The sequence below is a fragment of the Trichoderma reesei genome (genome assembly GCF_000167675.1).
Source record: "Trichoderma reesei QM6a unplaced genomic scaffold TRIREscaffold_19, whole genome shotgun sequence".
Taxonomy (NCBI): domain Eukaryota; kingdom Fungi; phylum Ascomycota; class Sordariomycetes; order Hypocreales; family Hypocreaceae; genus Trichoderma; species Trichoderma reesei.
In genome coordinates this window covers 199521-218436 of record NW_006711166.1, presented here as the reverse complement: position 1 = coordinate 218436, position 18916 = coordinate 199521, and the positions used below count along the sequence as shown (strand labels likewise).

The 18916-nt window shown below is 49.4% G+C and overlaps 2 protein-coding genes across 2 annotated transcripts; both read left to right on the top strand.

Moving 5' to 3' along the window:
* Window positions 1-4941: 4941 nt before the first annotated feature.
* Window positions 4942-8836, top strand: TRIREDRAFT_123220 (uncharacterized protein; the record flags this gene model as incomplete). Its single annotated transcript, XM_006967824.1, has 3 exons — window positions 4942-5412; window positions 5477-7879; window positions 7952-8836. 3 exons carry the CDS (start codon window positions 4942-4944, stop codon window positions 8696-8698), a joined length of 3621 nt encoding a protein of 1206 aa, XP_006967886.1. The 3' UTR covers window positions 8699-8836.
* Window positions 8837-9652: 816 nt separating this feature from the next.
* Window positions 9653-11726, top strand: TRIREDRAFT_50793 (uncharacterized protein; the record flags this gene model as incomplete). The annotated part of the gene is made up of 5 exons (XM_006967823.1): window positions 9653-10252; window positions 10319-10449; window positions 10535-10801; window positions 10854-11474; window positions 11565-11726. Coding segments are annotated over exons 1-5 (1470 nt in total), but the record flags the coding sequence as incomplete, so codon positions are not given.
* Window positions 11727-18916: the final 7190 nt, after the last annotated feature.

Genomic DNA, 18916 nt, shown 5'->3' with positions numbered 1-18916 from the left:
GAAGAGACGAGGATGCGAGTCGCGATGGCGGGGTTATAGAGAAGGGCCCGGCCTGCTGAGTACCTGCCGCTGCTAGCTCTGCCCGATAACGTTGATTAGGGGACTCGCTATTAAGCCCCCCCCCTTTGGCTAGCAAGCCCCCCCTAGGTGTGGCTTCTGTGGCTGGAAGTCCGATTACGGGGCCGCTATATAAAATTAGCTGTAACCTATGTAGTCTTTTTTTTTTATTAAAAATGAAAATAGAGATGCTGTATATATATATAAAGGAAATTGTAAATTAAAGCTTGTGATACTATAAAATTGGCTATTCCTTAGTGTTATAGGCGTCCTTAGCTAGGGCTAGAGCCTTATTTAATGTATTTTTAAAGTCTAGGTTAATTTTATTATTAACCCACTTGCCTAAAGCATTTATATTTAACTATTAGGACTCCTGCTTTTTAAATTAAAGCGGCTGGACTTCTTAAATAGGAAGCTGTAATATTATTCCTTATGTTTTCTTAGCTGTAGAGTTATCTTTAGGGTTGTAGTTATTAAGGCGTTAAATTATCTATTAGTATAACCTTTATATCTTAGTGCCTAGCTTATATATATTGCAGGTTGCTAAGAAGCCTATTCCTTAAGCAGTTATTAAAGTTATTATAGCCGGCGCTATTAATAGCAGCAGCTGCTGCTGCTAGTATTAATAATCTTCTCTGCCCTTATTATCCTTAATCTAAATAACTGTTTTAAAAAGACTTAGCTTTTATTTAGTTAACTAATCCTTTTTAAGATTAAGACTTCCTTTTAAATAACCTTTTCCCTTAATAATTAAGGGTTTAAATAGTATAGGAGAGGTTAGTTTATTACTGCTAGCTAGATAGGCTCTTTCCTAATACTAAAATTAGTTAACTTTATTAAGTTAAATTAGCTAATGGTTTATAAGCCTTCTAGCTATATTATAATAGTAAGGGAGGCTATAGATTGTCTTAAATATATAAGGTCTGTATAGATTAGCAAGGTCTTGTTTAATTAACCTTTTTATAGCCTGGTATTCTTATTATATAAGAAGTAAAGCCTTAAGATTAACTTATTTATATACAGTAAGATAGAGGAGTTAATAGAATAAATTTAGCATTTTATTTATTTTTATAGCCTAAAGATTCTAAATCTTTTATTATTAATTACACTAAAAGCCCTTAAGCTAGTGAAAAAGGGTTAAGAGGTTACTGCAGCTACTGCTAATATGTTTTTTTATTGCTAAGTGTAATAACTTTATAATTAATATTATTATATAGCTAAAATAATAGCTATAATTAACCTAGTAGTAGATAACCTTCTCTTTTTATAGCATAAGCTAGGTATTATATATATACTTAACAGCAGCTTTTAGGAAGATAAACTAGGGAGGCTAGGCTTACTTAAGGCAGGCATGCTCCTTAGTTAGGGCTTTAAATTAATTATTATATTTATCCTCTATAAGACTTATAATAAGGCTATTTTAAGCCTTTAAAAACGCTTAGAATTTAGCTGCTTATTTAATCCTCCTTATAGCTAGATTATATTAAGCTTTTAGGAAGTAGTATTTTATTTTTACTAGCATATTTATATTAATATGCTATTAGTAAAGTATATATATAGTAGTATTAGTAAAAGAATATACTTTTAAAGCCTTTATTAAGGCAAGGTCTTGGTTTATAATAATAACCTATAGTTTTAGAAGTCTAAGCTTTTGCAGAAAATTATAAAAAACACTAATAGCCTACTTATAATATAGTTATAACTTGCTTATTAAGAGGATAGTAGTAATATAAAAGGTCTTTTTTATTAATATAATGCTGTAGATATTAAAAAGTGGCATATTAAAGCAGTTAGTTTTATAAGTAAAGTTTATTAATAACACTAAGTAATATTACTAGAGGAAGTTAATTAAAGTCCTAGGATAAATAAAGAGGCCTATTAGATAATTCTCCTTATTATAATAGTGCTAGTAATAGTAATTTTAATTATTTATAAGCTTATTAAATAGCTACTGTATCTCTAAATGTTTATTAAGTTTAGTCTTATAATGCTTTTATAAGGCGTTATAAATATTATAAAGGGTTAACGCCTTAACATTAGCTTAGCCCTCACTCTATAGTATACTAAGCACTTAACTAGGTTTAATGCTAGTATTATATATAGCAAGAATGTTATTCTTTCTTTTTTAAATAGTATAACTTTAATACTAAGAGAAGGCTATTTAAGGGAGTAACTTATAATTATATTAGTTAGCGTTATTATTATTAGAATCTTATATCTGCTAAACCTTATTATACTGCTTAGTAATAGTAATTTTATAAGGGCATCTGGTTATTTAGGAGCTTATTGCCTAGCGGTAAGACTTAGTAAGATTGCTATTTAATTATAATTTAAACTTCCTTCCTTTACTGCAGTAAAGCTTAATAATAGTTAGCTTAGTCTTATAGATAATAAGGCTAAAGCTAATCTCCTTGCTAATAGCATTAATAGCAGCCCTTGCTATCTTAATATTGCTAAATTCCTGGTTTAAAAGAGACTTTATTATAATAGCTGCTTATATGTAAAGTCAGGTTGTAGATAGCTTTAAGTTGCGGCGGCGATAACGACGTGGCTGAATGACTGTTGCAGTGCTTATTAGTAAATAAAGAACTAGTGAAGATTGCATGTGCTAAAAAACGCTAGCAAAAGCCGGCATTGGACATCTCTATTAGTTAGTGCAATACCCAGCCACACGGGGGGGCTTGCTAGCTAAAGGGGGGGGGCTTGATAGCGAGTCCCTTGATTAGGTATGTAGGCAGCTGGAGCGGTTTTCTCCTCCTCCTCCGTCTCCTCTTCCTCCTCCTCCGCAGCCCCGCCACTGGACCTGGAGCTTCGGGTGCGGGCGATAATGCCATACTACATGGTATTGCGAAGCCTCTCTTGGAGACATCTATCCAGACCGCCATCAAATTCAACATGGCCCTGCACCTGGTGCGAGCATTGCCTCGTATCAACGTCCAATCCAGCAACATCCGATACAATCATTGGCACCGACTCGGCGCCTACAAGGCATAACCATAACACAGCACAGCGCCCCCGTCACACACGAACCTTGCCTGCCCTGCCCTCACGAGCCTGTGCACTGTCCACGAGGCCCTGCTAACCCACCCTCGCCTGTTGCTCTCGCCTGTTGGAATAATGGCTGCATCCTGATCTGGTCGATCAGAGCTGCGTTTTCGAGGAGACGGGAGGCGTCGCCAGTTCCAGTTCGTAAACCCTGCTCCAGCACCGAGGACATTCTTGATAGGTGCAGTCGTCGGATGCGAACCTCCAGGCAAAAGTCCCGACGGCATTGGATCCGAGAGACACCCCGGTCACTATGACTCTGCAGGTCCCTTCTCAATCAGTGTAGTTGTAACGAGGGCAAGCCAGAGTATGGCAGAGGGACCAGCTTTGACCATTCTCAAGATAGCTGACGGAAGAGCAATGCCTACAGTTGCCAGACTCCGCAAGATGGAAAGCATCGATTGCATGTGTAACATAGATTGCTAAGCTCAATGTACGAGACAAGATGCGGAAAGATTGCGACCAGGGGGGCCGCTTTTGAGGGGAAGTGAAGCAATATTACGTCGAGCACCGCGTTCATGACACCTTGATATCTGCTAAATAAAGTGCCAGGCACACCAACCAGCAATCATGGTCACCCGTCACATGCGGACTGCAAAAATTGACCGTTTTCGTTTTCGTCTAGCACAGGAACATTGACTCGGAAGGAGACAGAAAGGTAAGGTATTTGAACATTGCCAAACGAAACTCCCCAGAGGTCGGAAACAAAACAGTACACAGTACATACAGGGCATGAGTTTGGTCTAGGCACGCGGTTGAAGGCAACAAAGCCAGGCAGCCTTCAGCTTGGCATGCAAAGCCCTTACGTTATGCGGACCCAGCTTTGCATCGACATCATATGCTCACCTGCACTCCAGTGCTGCATGTTGCTGCGTGGATGACTAACGTTGCTTTTTCGTGTCTGCACTCGATATCGACTCTCATTGCATCCAATACGATGTCATCGGCAACCTCTTGCTATACGAGAGGCCCAAACATCGGCCAGATTTGGAGTCGAGCTTTTGCAATCTTCCGGCAAACTTCCAGGAGATCCTTTCAGACGTGGACTTGACCACAAGAAAGGTGAGATACGGAGCTGTAAAGATCATTCTGTTGTAACAGCATTGTCCAAGTCAGACTGTGGCTGTCTCTTTGGTATGGCTGTAACAACATCAGCTCTCAGTGCACATGCCAAAGGTCAGCCTTGCCAGCAACTATTCGCATCAAGCTTGATCTATATCAGTGCTGTGCATATGTCAAGTCATCGTCAACTCCAGGTTGCCCTTGACGGTGGATTTGACCCGCAGCGTTCTCGAGATGTTCTTTCAAGACCGCGTCAAGGAACAGGCATCATCTCTTCATTTCTTCAAGCTACATGGATATAGGCTCAGCTATTTCAGAGACTATTCTGTCATCACTGTATGATCATCCCCAATCCCTCGCCGTTCTCCCGACATTCTCGTCTTCTTCTGCCAACAACGCGTGAAGCCACAAACGGAAACCAGCCACAAACGCCACCCCGAAGCCATTCAGCCATCACCCCCGCCAAACGGGTTCTGGTGCTTATGTCACTGTCGATTAGTGCTATCGATAGCGCTATCTCATGTGACCCATTCTTATCATCAACTTTTTTTTTCTTCCGTCCGATTTCGAGCTATCTGCTGCGAACGAGTCTGCCGAACAGCCTCAAACCGCGACTCAGTTCGAGCAGGCGCTTCATGAATATCTACAGCATTCACATAAAGAAGCCGCCTGTCTCGATGTGTTGAGGCCCATTAATTTCATACTATCGTCTTTTAATATCAGTCTCCACCGTCAAGCGAAACCTGCGATCCGAGCTTGACGCTTCCTCTCGACATCATGGCGCCCTCAGCCACGAACACGGAGTGGGATCACCAATTCCACACTCTGCGTCGCCAGGACCTCTTTCGCAATCCTCCGAAGGATCACTCCGCCTATCCCGCTCTTCAGCTGGCAGTCAACCCTCACATCGAGTCCTTCAACGCCATCTTCCGCGGAGATGGAAAGCCCGGTCTTCTTGCACACGGCCTGGCGGACATTGGCACAAAAGTTTTCCTTGATGGCAACGACCGCGCTGCGCCGGAAAGCAGAAACAAGCTCTACATTCGGATCAAGGAGGTTACGCTGCAGAAGCCTCAGGTGCCGCCATCCAACAAGCTCGCCGTAAATCGAGATATCTACCCTGCCGAGTGCAGAGAGAGGCACGCCACATACAGGGGAAAGCTCTCCGCCACTTTCGAGTACAGCATCAATGGAGGCGATGCCATTGAATTTACTAGGGAGCTTGGCCAGGTCCCCATTATGATCAAGGTTTGACGCGCCTGCTTCCACTCGACGCTTCTTCGAGTAGCCCACGCTCACCAATCGCAAACAGTCAAATAGGTGCCACCTCGAGGGTAACTCGCCAGCTCTGCTGGTCTCGCGCAAAGAAGAGTCGGAGGAGCTTGGCGGATACTTCATCGTCAACGGAAACGAAAAGATTATCCGTTTGCTGCAGGTGAACAAGCGAAACTTCCCGATGGCTATCAACCGTCCGAGCTTCACGAACCGAGGTGCGGGATACACCACATACGGTATCATTCTCCGATCAGTGCGACCCGACGAGACGTCCCAGACAAACGTATTGCACTATTTGAAGGACGGAAACGTTACGTTCCGATTCTCTTGGCGCAAGAACGAGTACCTGATTCCCGTCATCATGATCCTAAAGGCTCTGGTGGAGACCAACGACCGAGAAATCTTCGAGGGCCTGATTGGACCCATGGGCTCCAAAGCCGCGTCAAATACTTTCCTCACAGACCGAGTGGAGCTCCTGTTGAGAACATACAAAGCCTACCGCCTCTACAGCAAGTCGGAAACCCGGGCTTACCTGGGTCAGAAATTCAGAGTGGTGTTGGGTGTTCCGGAAACCATGTCCGACTACGAGGTCGGAACCGAGTTCCTGCGGAGGATTGTCTGCGTGCACCTGGGCAACGTCAATGTCACAGAGAAGCAAGATCTCGACAAGTTCCACCTGGTTCTGTTCATGATCCGGAAGCTGTACGCCCTGGCCGCTGGCGAGTGCGCTGTTGATAACCCTGATGCGATCCAGAACCAGGAAATCCTCCTCGGCGGATTTCTCTACGCGCAGATTCTGAAGGAGAGGCTGGATGAGTTCCTTGGAACAAGCGTTCGCGCCGCTCTCCGGGACTATCTGCGAAGACACCCCGCGGTCAACTTCACGTCGGAAGAGTTTCGAAAGGAGTTTCCGGGTGGCATCTTTAGGAAATCCAATGAAAACATTGCCAACGGCCTCGAGTACTTCCTGTCCACCGGCAACCTGGTCAGTGCCTCCGGCCTTGATCTCCAGCAAACAGCAGGCTTCACTGTGGTGGCAGAGAAGCTCAACTTTTTGCGTTTCATCAGCCACTTCCGAATGGTTCACCGTGGTGCCTTCTTCGCCCAGCTCAAGACGACTGCCGTGCGTAAACTGCTTCCGGAGTCCTGGGGCTTCATGTGCCCTGTCCACACCCCCGATGGTTCGCCCTGTGGTCTGCTGAACCACTTTGCGCACAAGTGCAAGGTGATGACCGACTACGTTGACGTTTCCAGCATCCCTGCGCTGGTCGCCGAGCTAGGTGCTGTCGAGACGTCGTCCGCGTCTACCGATGAGAGCGTTGTCGTCATGCTGGATGGCAAGATCCTCGGATGGTGCACTCCGAAGGAGTCGCTTCGTATTGGAGATTGTTTGAGATACTGGAAGGTCGAGGGCTCGCACAACGTGCCCCTCGAGCTCGAGGTTGGATACGTGCCTCCATCACACGGCGGCTCATACCCAGGTCTCTACCTGACATCTACCCCGTCTCGAATGGTTCGGCCGGTCAAGTACCTGCCTCTGCAGAAGGAGGACTACGTTGGCCCTCACGAGCAGCCTTACATGTCGATCGCCGTCGTTCCGCAGGAGATTGAGTCTGGCGTGTCAACGCACGTCGAGTTTGACCCGACCAACATGCTCTCTATCTTGGCCAACATGACCCCATTCTCCGATTTCAACCAGTCCCCCCGAAACATGTACCAGTGTCAGATGGGTAAGCAAACCATGGGAACGCCCGGCACGGCCATTCGTCACCGAACAGACAACAAGTCGTACAGGATACAAACGGGCCAAACTCCCATTGTCCGCGCCCCTCTCCACAACACCTACGGCTTCGACAACTTCCCCAACGGCATGAACGCCGTCGTTGCCGTCATCTCATACACCGGTTACGACATGGACGATGCTATGATCATCAACAAGTCCGCTCACGAGAGAGGCTTTGGCCATGGTACGGTGTACAAGACGAAGAAGATTACGCTCAAGGACGATTCGAGGACCAGGGCTGCCAAGAGCGTCGTCAAGATGTTTGGCTTCGCCCCGCACAGCTTCGTCAGCGCGTCGCACCAGGCCATGCTTGACGACGATGGTCTGCCGCACGTCGGCCGGATGGTCCAGGAGGGCGATGTCCTGTGCGCGTATCACACCGTCACCCCCGATTACAATGGGAACCTGGTCAACCTGGACGGCATCACGCACTACGAGAAGTACAAAGATTCCGAGATTGGCTTCATCGAAGAGGTCCGACTGATTGGCGCCGAGTCTGGATCCGAGCCCCTGCAGACCATCTCCATCAAGATCCGCATACCTCGTTCTCCCGTCATCGGTGACAAGTTCTCGTCTCGACACGGACAGAAGGGTGTCTTGTCACAGAAGTGGCCGGCCGTGGACATGCCCTTCTCCGAGACGGGCATTCAGCCAGATGTCATCATCAACCCTCACGCTTTCCCGTCCCGAATGACAATTGGTATGTTCGTGGAGTCTCTGGCTGGAAAGGCGGGTGCTCTCCACGGACTGGCGCAGGATTCTACCCCCTTCAGGTTTGACGAGGAGAACACGGCGGCAGACTACTTTGGGCACCAGCTCATGAAGGCCGGATTCAACTACCACGGAAACGAGCCCATGTACTCTGGCATCACCGGAGAGGAACTCGGAGCCGACATCTACATTGGTGTTGTCTACTACCAGCGACTGCGTCACATGGTCAACGACAAGTACCAGGTGCGAACAACCGGTCCGGTGGTTCCCACGACAGGCCAGCCCATCAAGGGCAGAAAGCGCGGTGGTGGTATCCGTGTGGGTGAAATGGAGCGTGACGCCCTGTTGGCGCACGGCACAGCCTTCTTGCTGCAAGACAGACTGCTCAACTGCTCAGACTACACACGGTCATGGATCTGCCGTCGCTGCGGCTCGTTCTTGTCCGTGCAGCCCGTGGTATCCCAGTTTGCGCCGGGAAAGAAGAAGGCCCCCAGCATGGTTCGCTGCCGCAACTGTGCCGTCAAGCTCGACGACAGCGAGGGCATCGACCTGACGGAGATCCAGGGCGAGATTTGGGAAGACGGACAGGGCCACTGCTGGGTCGGTGGCGACGAGACGACGCAGGTTGTGGTTCCTGGTGCGCTCAAGTTCTTGGACGTGGAGCTGGCGGCCATGGGCGTCAAGCTGAAGTACAGGATTGACAAGTCGGACGAGCCTCGCAAGGGGCCGATGAAGCCGCTGAAGCAGATCACGGCTGCCGCTTAGTTGGCTTGCGGGTGGAGGAGGAAGCGATGATATTGGATGGGACTCAAAATGGGGTTGTATATAGATGAGGTTGTTGGCTGCAATGGGTGTTAACTGCATATCTGGGCAATTTTATCAAGAATTCACTGTGTAAAGAGCAAGTCACAACTGTCACGCCAACATCAGTGATGTCGTCTCCAATGATTTCAAGTGTCTCGTGGCCCAGTCTCGACTCGAGGCCGCCAGGGGCCTCCCCTCTCGTGTGACCACAAAAGTGCTCAGCCTCCATGCAGCTTCCCGTTCCCTTACGCGGAGACGGATGAAACGGCACCCTCTTCTTGAACCATTGCCCATCAGTTTCATCATTTCATGCAAGACAAAGTATTCGTGTAACTACACCATCATGAAGAAAAAGAAATTGAAACGATCCAGACGCCATTCCATCCATTCTTCTCACTGCTTCTTCCCCATAGCATCTAGCCACAACACCTGATCGTGACCACAGAACCCCCCCGAGCCCTGAACCCCTTTCCCCTTTGGGCCATGTGAGAAGCATAAGAAAAAGAAGAAGCTGGTGCTTTCCCGACTGTTCATCTGCTTTATGTGCCAAGACTGGGCCAAGCCGCTCGCCTGGTAAGAGAATCGCCCCGTGATCGGCCGATACTGAGCTGGACAAGGCGATATCACGGCAAGAGAGACTCGAGATTCGGAGGTTGAGGCAATTGATAGAGAGTGAGTCAAATCGCAGACCCACGTGGCTCAGGAGCTGATGCGCATAAAGGTGCTGGAAACCCGGAACTTTCTGGCCGAAACTGTGGTACCTCGTCATAGGTAGGCGAAGGTGGTGAGGCCTGCCTTCCTCATCTTGCCAGCTTCTGCCCAACATCTTTTTCTTCTCTCCTGATTCTCTCCTCTTCTCCTTTATTTATCTCCATTCCAGCCATTTCTGGTCTCTTCTCTTTCAGCAGGGACTGTTGCTGCACCTCTGTTGGGTTGTACGTCATCGACCCGATACTCTCTTTTGGGCCTTCTTCTTTCCTTCATCTTGGAGGCAATTCGCCCAACGCTGCTACATTGTCCGTTGCCAATCTTTTGACACGAGGCGCCAACAGTCATCGATACCGCCTTTCGCCCTCTCGCCATCAATCACGTCTCTCATTTTCTCGATCCACCATCCGATCAATTTGACCTACTGGCTTCAGCCCATCGAGACTTGCGCCGAGGTGCGCTGTACCCTGAGAACCGTCTATTAAAATCGAAGCTCCGGACGATAGCCCAGCGAAACAATGGGCTTCCTCGCTCGCCTCACTTGGGTCTTCCACTTGGTCCTTCTTTTGGTGGCCGCCCAGGACTATGACTTTGGCGTCGACGTCATCTCCATCACTCGTCGACGGGATACCGACGCACCCATCGTCGTCGGCCGCCTGCCATCGGCCTCCAACGGGAGCACACCCCTGAGACTCGAGATCCGCGACGTCAAGGCAGACAAATATCGGTGGGACCTGTACATTCTGGCGCTGAGTATGTTTCAGTCCGTCAATCAGGACGATCCCCTGTCGTATTACCAAGTTGCTGGTAAGTGAGATGTGTGAACACGACTCGGCTTTGGCCTCAGCAGTCTGATGAGCTTTGTGAGCCTAGGGATACACGGTGTGCCCTTTGTGACATGGAATGGGGTTGGACCAGCAGCGGGAGCGAGCCAGTCAGGTTACTGTCCGCATAGTTCAGTTCTGTTTCCAACGTGGCACCGCCCATATCTAGCCTTGTACGAGGTGAGTCGGTCTGGGTTCCAGACAGCCGGCGCCGGCAACGCCCGCACGCACGTTTTGTGGACAAGAAGATGACTTTGCTTTCCAGCAAGAGCTGCACAAGCTTGCCGGTGCCATTGCCGACATGTTCGCCAATGCCACTGAACGCTTCCTCTACAGGCAAGCTGCCTCGGATTTTCGTATACCGTACTGGGACTGGGCATCGCCCGCCCCTGAAGGCGAGAGCCATTTTCCCGACGTCTTTTGGAACTCGACCATGATCCAATACGGTCCCAATGGCGTCCAAGTTATTCGTAACCCGCTGTACTCTTACTCGTTCCATCCGCTTGATGGAGATGCGCTCATCTGGCCACCGGTACGTATAATGGAGGGCAACATACACACAATCGCCTGCTGACAGCTCATAGTTGCGAAGCTGGAACGAAACAAAACGAGCTCCAAATACAGAAATCAGTCAAGCCGAGCCACCTTCCATGAATGACCAAGTGAGCGCGGCCTTGCTGGCCAGATTGCCCGAGATACAGCAGCGATTGTACATACTCTTCTCTAGTTATCACGAGTTTGACTCGTTCAGCAACAAGAACTATGCCTTTTCGCAGAACCTCAGCCATCTGGACTCTATCGAGGCCGTTCACGACATTATCCACATATATGGCGGATCTAGGGGCCATATGACCTATGTTCCTCTGTCGTCCTTTGATCCGCTCTTCTTCCTTCACCACGCCATGACGGACAGGCTGATATCGATGTGGCAGCTTCTCAATCCCTCGGCATGGATGACTCCACAGATCTCAGGAGAGACGACATACACTGCGCTAAAGGGAACCATGCAAAACTCCAGCACTCCGCTTACGCCATTCATGTCCTCAGCAGACGGCACTTTCTGGGACTCTGACATGTCCAGGTCAACGGAAGTGTTTGGCTACGCATACGGAGACACCTCATATGTGCCTGGCGACTCTGAGAGCCCACGCAACAAGCTGATTCGCAAGATTAACAGATGGCTTGGCCTGAACAGCCCGGCCATGGTTCGAATCAAGAGCCAAGCACAGAACCGGCGACCCAGCGGCGTATGGAAGGGCAACACAGGCGTCAAAGGCGTCCAGCCCAGCCTCAAGATAGACATGAGCGATGTCGTGGACGACCATTATACGGAGTGGATTGCAAATGTACACGTCAACCACGGAGCTTTGGACGGATCATTCAGCATTTACTTCTTCGCCGGCAAGCCGCCAGCCGACGTCGGCACTTGGGCGTTTGCTCCAAATCTCATGGGATCGGTCGGCATCTTCACCATGAGCGGCATGGGTGGCCATCACTCCAAGATGTCGGGAAGCGTGCCGTTGACCATGGCTCTGATGAGGCTGGCTAGCCTAGGAGCTGTCCAAAGTGTCGAGCCAAACTCGGTGGTGGCGTTTCTGCAAAGCAGACTACACTTTCGCATCGCTAGCATTGATGACAAGGAAATTGACCCAAGTCTCGTTGCCGGGCTCTTCATCGGGATCAGCAGCACCAGGGTAAGGCTGCCCAAGAGTGAGCTTGAGTTTCCAGATTGGGGTCAGCCGATGCTGAGATTGGTGTTGTGGGAGTAGACGGGTCAGAATGGGAGCTGCGGTACGCGTGTTTGATGGTAATGTTGAGGGCATTTTGGGAGTTTTATCATGGCGTCGGCGATTTCTCTCGTGGATTCTACCACCGGTAATGTACGTAATGTCTTGCGAGTTTAGGCCTGAGTCTTCAGCTATTAAGAATATTTGATACCCTGTTTGAGCCTCATGCGTTGCAATTCAGGGCTTGACAGAGAAGTCCTCCCAAGGAGGCATGGCAGGGTAACATCCGGCTTACGGCCGGCACCCATTTGCCACGGCGTTGCATTGAGTCAGTCGGACTCGATCGCATCATGCTTGTGACGCCGGGCCTCAGAGAGTGTGCATTAGGTAGCACGGCACACGGTTCCCCGGCTCAATGGAAGTCGAGGGTGGCGAGGACGATCTCTTGGAATATGCGGGGTGCCGATCAGGAGGGACTCGAGGAGGAGGGTTGACTGTATGTAGGATTGCCAGAGCAGTGCCCTAACAAGGCCGTCTTGTGTTGCTTCTCCTTGTGTGCGTATATTTTTTTTTCTCGGTGGGAGGGGAAGATGGAAGGCTTGTGGTCTTGGACTGGAATGTGTTTGTTGGCTTCTGGTGCTCAGAGTTTGTTCATATTGCCTGAATTGGGGGATGGGAGTCAAGGTCGGATGAGTGAGTCAAGTTTAGGAGTGAATAGGGAGACACATGTGCAATACTACATACTACTACCTTACTAGCATGTGCGGGCAAGGACTTTGGGGGAACATGGGATGGAATGGATGAGTGGAATGCGGGTTGATGCGGGTGTGACGCAGCTGATATGCGGCAGTGTTTTGGAGTGATGGGCTTTCGGGGTTTGTGGACGTTTGAGGGGAGGATTAGGGGGGGGACTGGAATGGTTTAGAACGGTTGGATGGATGATATTAGGTTGTGTGGTGTGGAGGATTTGGGTGATGGCTGATCTTTGAACGATGCTGCTTCTGTCAAAAGATGGTTTCATGCAGTTCATGTTGCTATACATACAGTACATACAGACATGCCTAGGACTATTCACGTTACTCATACATGCTTAAGGTACTACTAGGTCATTGCTGTAACGTCTATGCAGGCTGCAGAAACACACAAGGCTAAAGGGGGACTTTTGCATCTCCTGTCTCATACCTGTCTTGACTTTGCCTCGCCACCTCACCTTCCGATGGATCGGCTGCTAGAACTACGCTCTTGTTGGCTTCTTCTCAGTTTTTTTACTTTCCATCTATCCTCTTGGGTTGCTTTGACATGTCTTCGTTTGCATCAACAATAGGTAGGTAGCTTCCCAGCTGTAAGTATGTATGTATGTAATAGTATGTAGGTTTGTACGCTTCGGCCCCGCACGGTTTTCGGGGTCTCGGACTGGAAGATGGTGCCAAGGGAGGCTGTTTCGTTTTAGTTCTTCGTTTATTATGATCTAGTGGCTTTTTCTTCTTAAATCATGTTTATGGGGGTCTCGGACATGTTTCTTGTTCAGTTGAGGCTGATGGAAGGGGTCCGCGGGTTCCTGATTAAACGAAGGTGAGGAAGGGGGGGGCGCTGCAAGACTAGTATTGTAAACGAGTGGATTCTGTAGGTAATATGGGAGCTGTTGTATGCGGCTGAACTTGGGCATGAACGAGAATTAAAGAAATCAAGGAGAGCAGTGGGTGAGCCGCGCGTAAAAGAAGAGTGCAGAAAGATGTTCCCACTAGGACTCGCTTGGTAGAGCATAATGCGATCCGTGATAGTAGTAGTAATAGAGAAGCGACTAGAAGTGCAAGCAAATGGAAAGGCGGCGATAGTCATGAGTACGATGCGATGATGCGGCTGATGGAAGCAGGATGCCTTCTGAGAAACACATACATGCGTTCACAAAGTAATACGGAATAAGAGCAGTGAGATATGTACATACACACATTGACACAAGGAACCATGCAAATGCGGACTGTCAGAAGGTCTCGCTATATTACACCGACAGTTGAGGGGGGAAAGACTGGAAGCGACGGCGGCATGGCTCATACATAGTGTGGAGAGGGAGAAAAGGGCCTTTTATCGGGGAGTTGGCGGGCTTGGTTCGTGAATGTAAGGGGAAGAAGAGACGCAGGATGAAAGACGATGGTCTGTTTACTACAGTCAACTTCACTCGTGGTGTATTGCAGCGCGAGGATCGATATATTGAGGTGGAAGACGTCAGAAGTCCAACAGCTTAGCTGGACATTAGCACTGCCGGGACATGAACAAGACAAGCATTCGTGGTGCAGTATTCTTTATTATTACAGACACCAAAAAGCCAGTGCTGCAACGATGATCGGGATCGACCAGGGTGGGTGACCAACAACAACGACAAACTCGCAGCGTAGCAATCACAACGGCAAGCAAAGTAGTAGTAGTCCGATCGGGGGGAACCAGCCTCTCGGGATCTGACAGGCGGCGGCGGGAAGAATCAAGATGGGAATCGGGGTGTTGGACGCAAGCAGAAGAAAAAGGAAAGAGGAGGGAAGAGAAGGGATGTCTTCTGTTGTTGGTCGATGGGGGGGGGGGGGCGTGAATCGGAGAGCTGCGGGAAGGTTTGTTGGTTGGTTGGGTCGTAGAGCAGAGTTGCAGCGAGCGATGCTGGGGAATCTGGGTGACTGGGGATGTTACCCAATAATAGGGGAGGGTGATGGACGTAGAACATGGCGCTGAAGTATTACATAGTAGTAGAGGGAGAGAGGCACTGCTTTTGCATCTTGTTCCCTTTCGTCTTTCGATGCTTGGATATCATATCTAAACATCATATCTAGTACTACCGAGGAAGTATCAGTGCGGCAAGACGGGAGACACCAAAGACCACGCTTCATGCACTCCGTATTTCGTACAGTCAACGAGCTCTGCGCAGCATGAGGGAGCATCTCTCCCTGCGTTACTTGGCGCATACAATAACACCCTGCCCGCCTAAATCTCGCCTCTCTTCCCTCTTCCCTCCCGTCGAGATACCGGCACTACTACTACCAAAAGCCAACCAACGACGAATAGCAGGGGTGTGTCTTCTCCCCCCTCGATCCCGTCGCGTGTCGGCGTACCATTTCAGCGGCGGTAAACTCTTGCGTCTGCGTCTGCGTGCCGTCTCTGCTTTCGCCCCCTAGCTTCTCTCTCTCTCTTTCCGCCCCCCTGGCCCTCTCACCCCTGATCCTTGCCAATGGCAAAATGCAATGCAACGGAACGGATGTCCTCTATTCTTGCTCAACCTTGTTCCCTGCTTCAACTCTCATGTAGCTACTAGTAGTTGGAAACAAGCATTTTTTCCGCGACTCTAGGGCTTTTATTCTTCATGTTTGTTCCCGGTGTTTTCTTCTTCTTTTGCAGCTTCTCAGCCGCGTAGGTTCACGTCATGAATTACTCTTACGAAATATAGTCTCTTTCTCCCTTGTGACTGTCTCTCACATCCCTTATACTGGCAATCCGCGGCAGGACCAACAGTCTCACCCTGCGAATAAGACAAAAAGACGACAAGACATGACAAGGCAGACACGCACAAATCATACGACAAATGGATACATTTGACACGGGAAAGAGAGACACGAGAGAGCCCAGATGCCGCGGGCTGTGGAAACTCATGTCATCAAGTAGTACTTGATAGAGGGCCGGAAGCGCCGCTGAATTGTTTGTGCCGAGGCTCCGTCCTGGCGTCGAATCGAAATCAAGTAGGCCGAAGAGCTACTTGTCGTGGGTTTTATTAGGTGCTGACGTTTGAGCGGAGATGAAACACGAACCGCATCTGATAAGCAGAGAATCTGAGAAGAAACGAATGCAACGTGAATTCGAAGGCGGGCTTGTATGTACCAGTACCAGTATCAGCAGACCAGCTCTACTGTTACTACTGCTAGTGAAGGGGAAGAAAGGAAATACTAATACTAGAAGGTATTTAGTAAAGTGGTAGTCTCTCCACTGTCATCGGAAATACGCAGCGCAAAAGGGATTAGATCGGAATCCTGCAGAGAAGCACTGCGGAACGAGGAGCTGAACGAAGCCAAACGGTAAGGAAATACAACGTCAGGGGGGGGTTGTCCAAACAAGCCAGAAAGGCGTCCGTCTTGATTACACATGTACGGAGTAATTCGAGGTGGACTCGATGGATCGAAGGGGAGTGAAGGTCCCAAGAACGATTGGGCAGCTCCGGGGGACAATTACTAGCTGGGTAAAGCACGATAAGCAAAGTGTGGAAAGTCCGTGGACTTTGTTGTGGGCTTCGTATCTCTGTTTGTTTCCCCCCAACTTGTGTGGTCTGTGCTGTGCTTCTTTTGTCCCTTTCAGCTGGTTCTTTTGTTTCTTTGTCTGGTGCTTGGTGATCCTGGAATGGGTGAAGCAAGGGTATATGTGATGATTTGACATCAGAAATTGCTGCCTTTTTGGAGTCTGCGCTGGGTTTGGATGCCAGTGACGCAAGAGACATGGATTGTCGTCCATGATGGAGATGTCATCTTGTATTTTCCTCTCCATCTTCCTCTTGCTGTTGATCCGACTGTCCGTTGATAGCGCTCACCGAAAGACCCTTTGTTCGCAACTCAACCCAGCAAGATCCACGGATCACGATGATCTTAATCGAGGCGAATTGTACACATTCCTACTTTTCATTAGTCCGTCCTAGTCTCTATTTGTTTGCATGTTTTCGTAGTGTCGCGAACGTGGTCATCTGCCCAGAGGGAGAGAAAGAAAAAAAAAAAAAAAAAGGAAAAAGAACCCCTGCAGCTGTGCTACTAGTGCTCCGGAGCAAGTTCCGTCCGCTGAGAATCCGCAGCAAAGGCCAGCCATTACTGTAAAAGTGTTCGGCCAAGCGAGGTTGACGGGCATGAACGCATCTCAACGGTCATTCATGGAGGATGTCTGATGGAGGTTTGATACGCATCGAGCTCTGATCGTGCTTGGGTCTTGACTCGAGTCAACGTTATGCTTTGATAAGCTTCCATCACGGCATGAGGCAGGCAGCAAGATTGTAAGACTCCATACAAGTACATGCAGTATCTGGATGTTACCTTGTCTCCCAGGTGTCCTTCAGCCCCGATGGACACCCTCTCAGCCAGCCGTATGTACTTGTACCCACGGCCGTCTCCCCCCCTGTCAAGCCCAGCAACCCAGCCATTATACTACTACTAGTATAGCACGATCACAACTGTGGCCCATTCGCTCGGTCTTCTTCTAGTGGTAATCTTAGTCCGGCCCAAAGCCCTGAACGCGGCTCTGGCTCCGTTATTAGCGGGTTCTGCTTCCCTTGATTCTCATGCTAGCCAAGAGAAGCCTTTCTCTTTTCCATGCCGTCTCTCCTCCTTGTCTTCCACCAAAAGGTCTTCCTGACGGTACTACATACTATGTATCTTGGCCGACGTTTCAACCATTCGTACTCGTACCTGTGGTACTGTACATACCTATCTATGTAGTATCTGGGACACACGGGTTCACGGACACCAACGTGGTTCCGAGGCTCCAGACCGACCTCTTCCGCCCAGGACGGCCGGGCACTACGACCAGCTGTTCGTGCTCCGGCACAGCCGTGGACGCATGAATCCCCACGTGTTGAACCTGTGAGTCGCAAGTCCACGCACTGATACCAATACGGCACCGCCGCGGGGGGAGGAGGCAGCGTCGCACTCCGTGATCGTGGCACGTTGAGAAAACGTGTGGCTACGGGACTGGGGACCTGCATACATAGTAGTAGTAGTACAGATGATGATTACTCCCGCATCAGAACGCGTCTCTCTGCATGAACAGGAGGCACAGAGCTGGACCAGGTCTTGTAAGGGTTGCTTGTACATAGCAATGCCCGTGTCGGCCTACTACATGTATGTACCAGCAGACACCCGGCCGTGCAACATCATCTGCAGGCAGCCAAAGACTCTCAGTAGTATCACCTCGCAACGACTCCCAGATGCGTTCCCCTCTCTCTCTCGCTCTCCTGCATGTGTTCCTCTTGGGCATCCATTGTCATTCTCCCGCCCACCATCCAGCAGGTAACCCCCTAGTGATACTACTCGGAATAGTAGGTCCAGGTACGAGTACAACTACTTTCAGCAGCTGGTTCCCTCGGATCCAGCGCCAAGTGCGCCCACAGGCCCAAGAACCCATGATCCCTGTCCTCTCTCGCTGGGGAGCTGGCAAACGTACCGGTAAGACTCCCTGGACCTTCGCTGCATGTGTCGAGGGTCACAGCTCTGCATCGTAAGGTATGTATTAGCTGTACTATACGTACTAATACAAGTACAACTACAACTACTACAGGACTGTAATCCCGGACCTTGACCAGGATCATGCAAAAGACAGGGATGCTCGGTCCCTTCGCTTTCTTGCACTCTCTTTGATTTTTTTTTCGGGTCAGTCACTTTTTTTCTTTTCTGTTCTTCTTTGCTTTTTTCCGTCTTTTGCCTCACTCATTCTCTTGCCCTCTGGCGCCTTTGTTCTTTGGTCCCTTGTTGGGCATTATATTACCCTGGTGACGATGGCATCCCAGCAAGCACATGCATGCGCATGTTACACGGCCTCGTAACAAACTATTGCTTGTGCATGTAGAACCAGAACCATGGACCGACCATGTTCGCCCCCATCCCAGCCGTGTAACTCGAGGCGTCGTGACTTGCGCGGGTCTCCATCTCGACAGCACGTCTGGGTCAATACGCTCATCTCCATGGAGATCCATTCTGATAACCATCCATACCCATACCTGATGCCATATCCATACGGACATCCACAACGAACTCAGACAAGCAGCCCGGACCTTGACCCGGACCCAGGCACTGCTTCATTAGCTGCTGGTACTACTAGTAGTAGTCTGTATCGCAATACCACCGCTGCTATGGCTTGTACCTGGATATCCTAATCCCTTCCTACAGTACTCCATCCATCCCTCCCTCCCTACC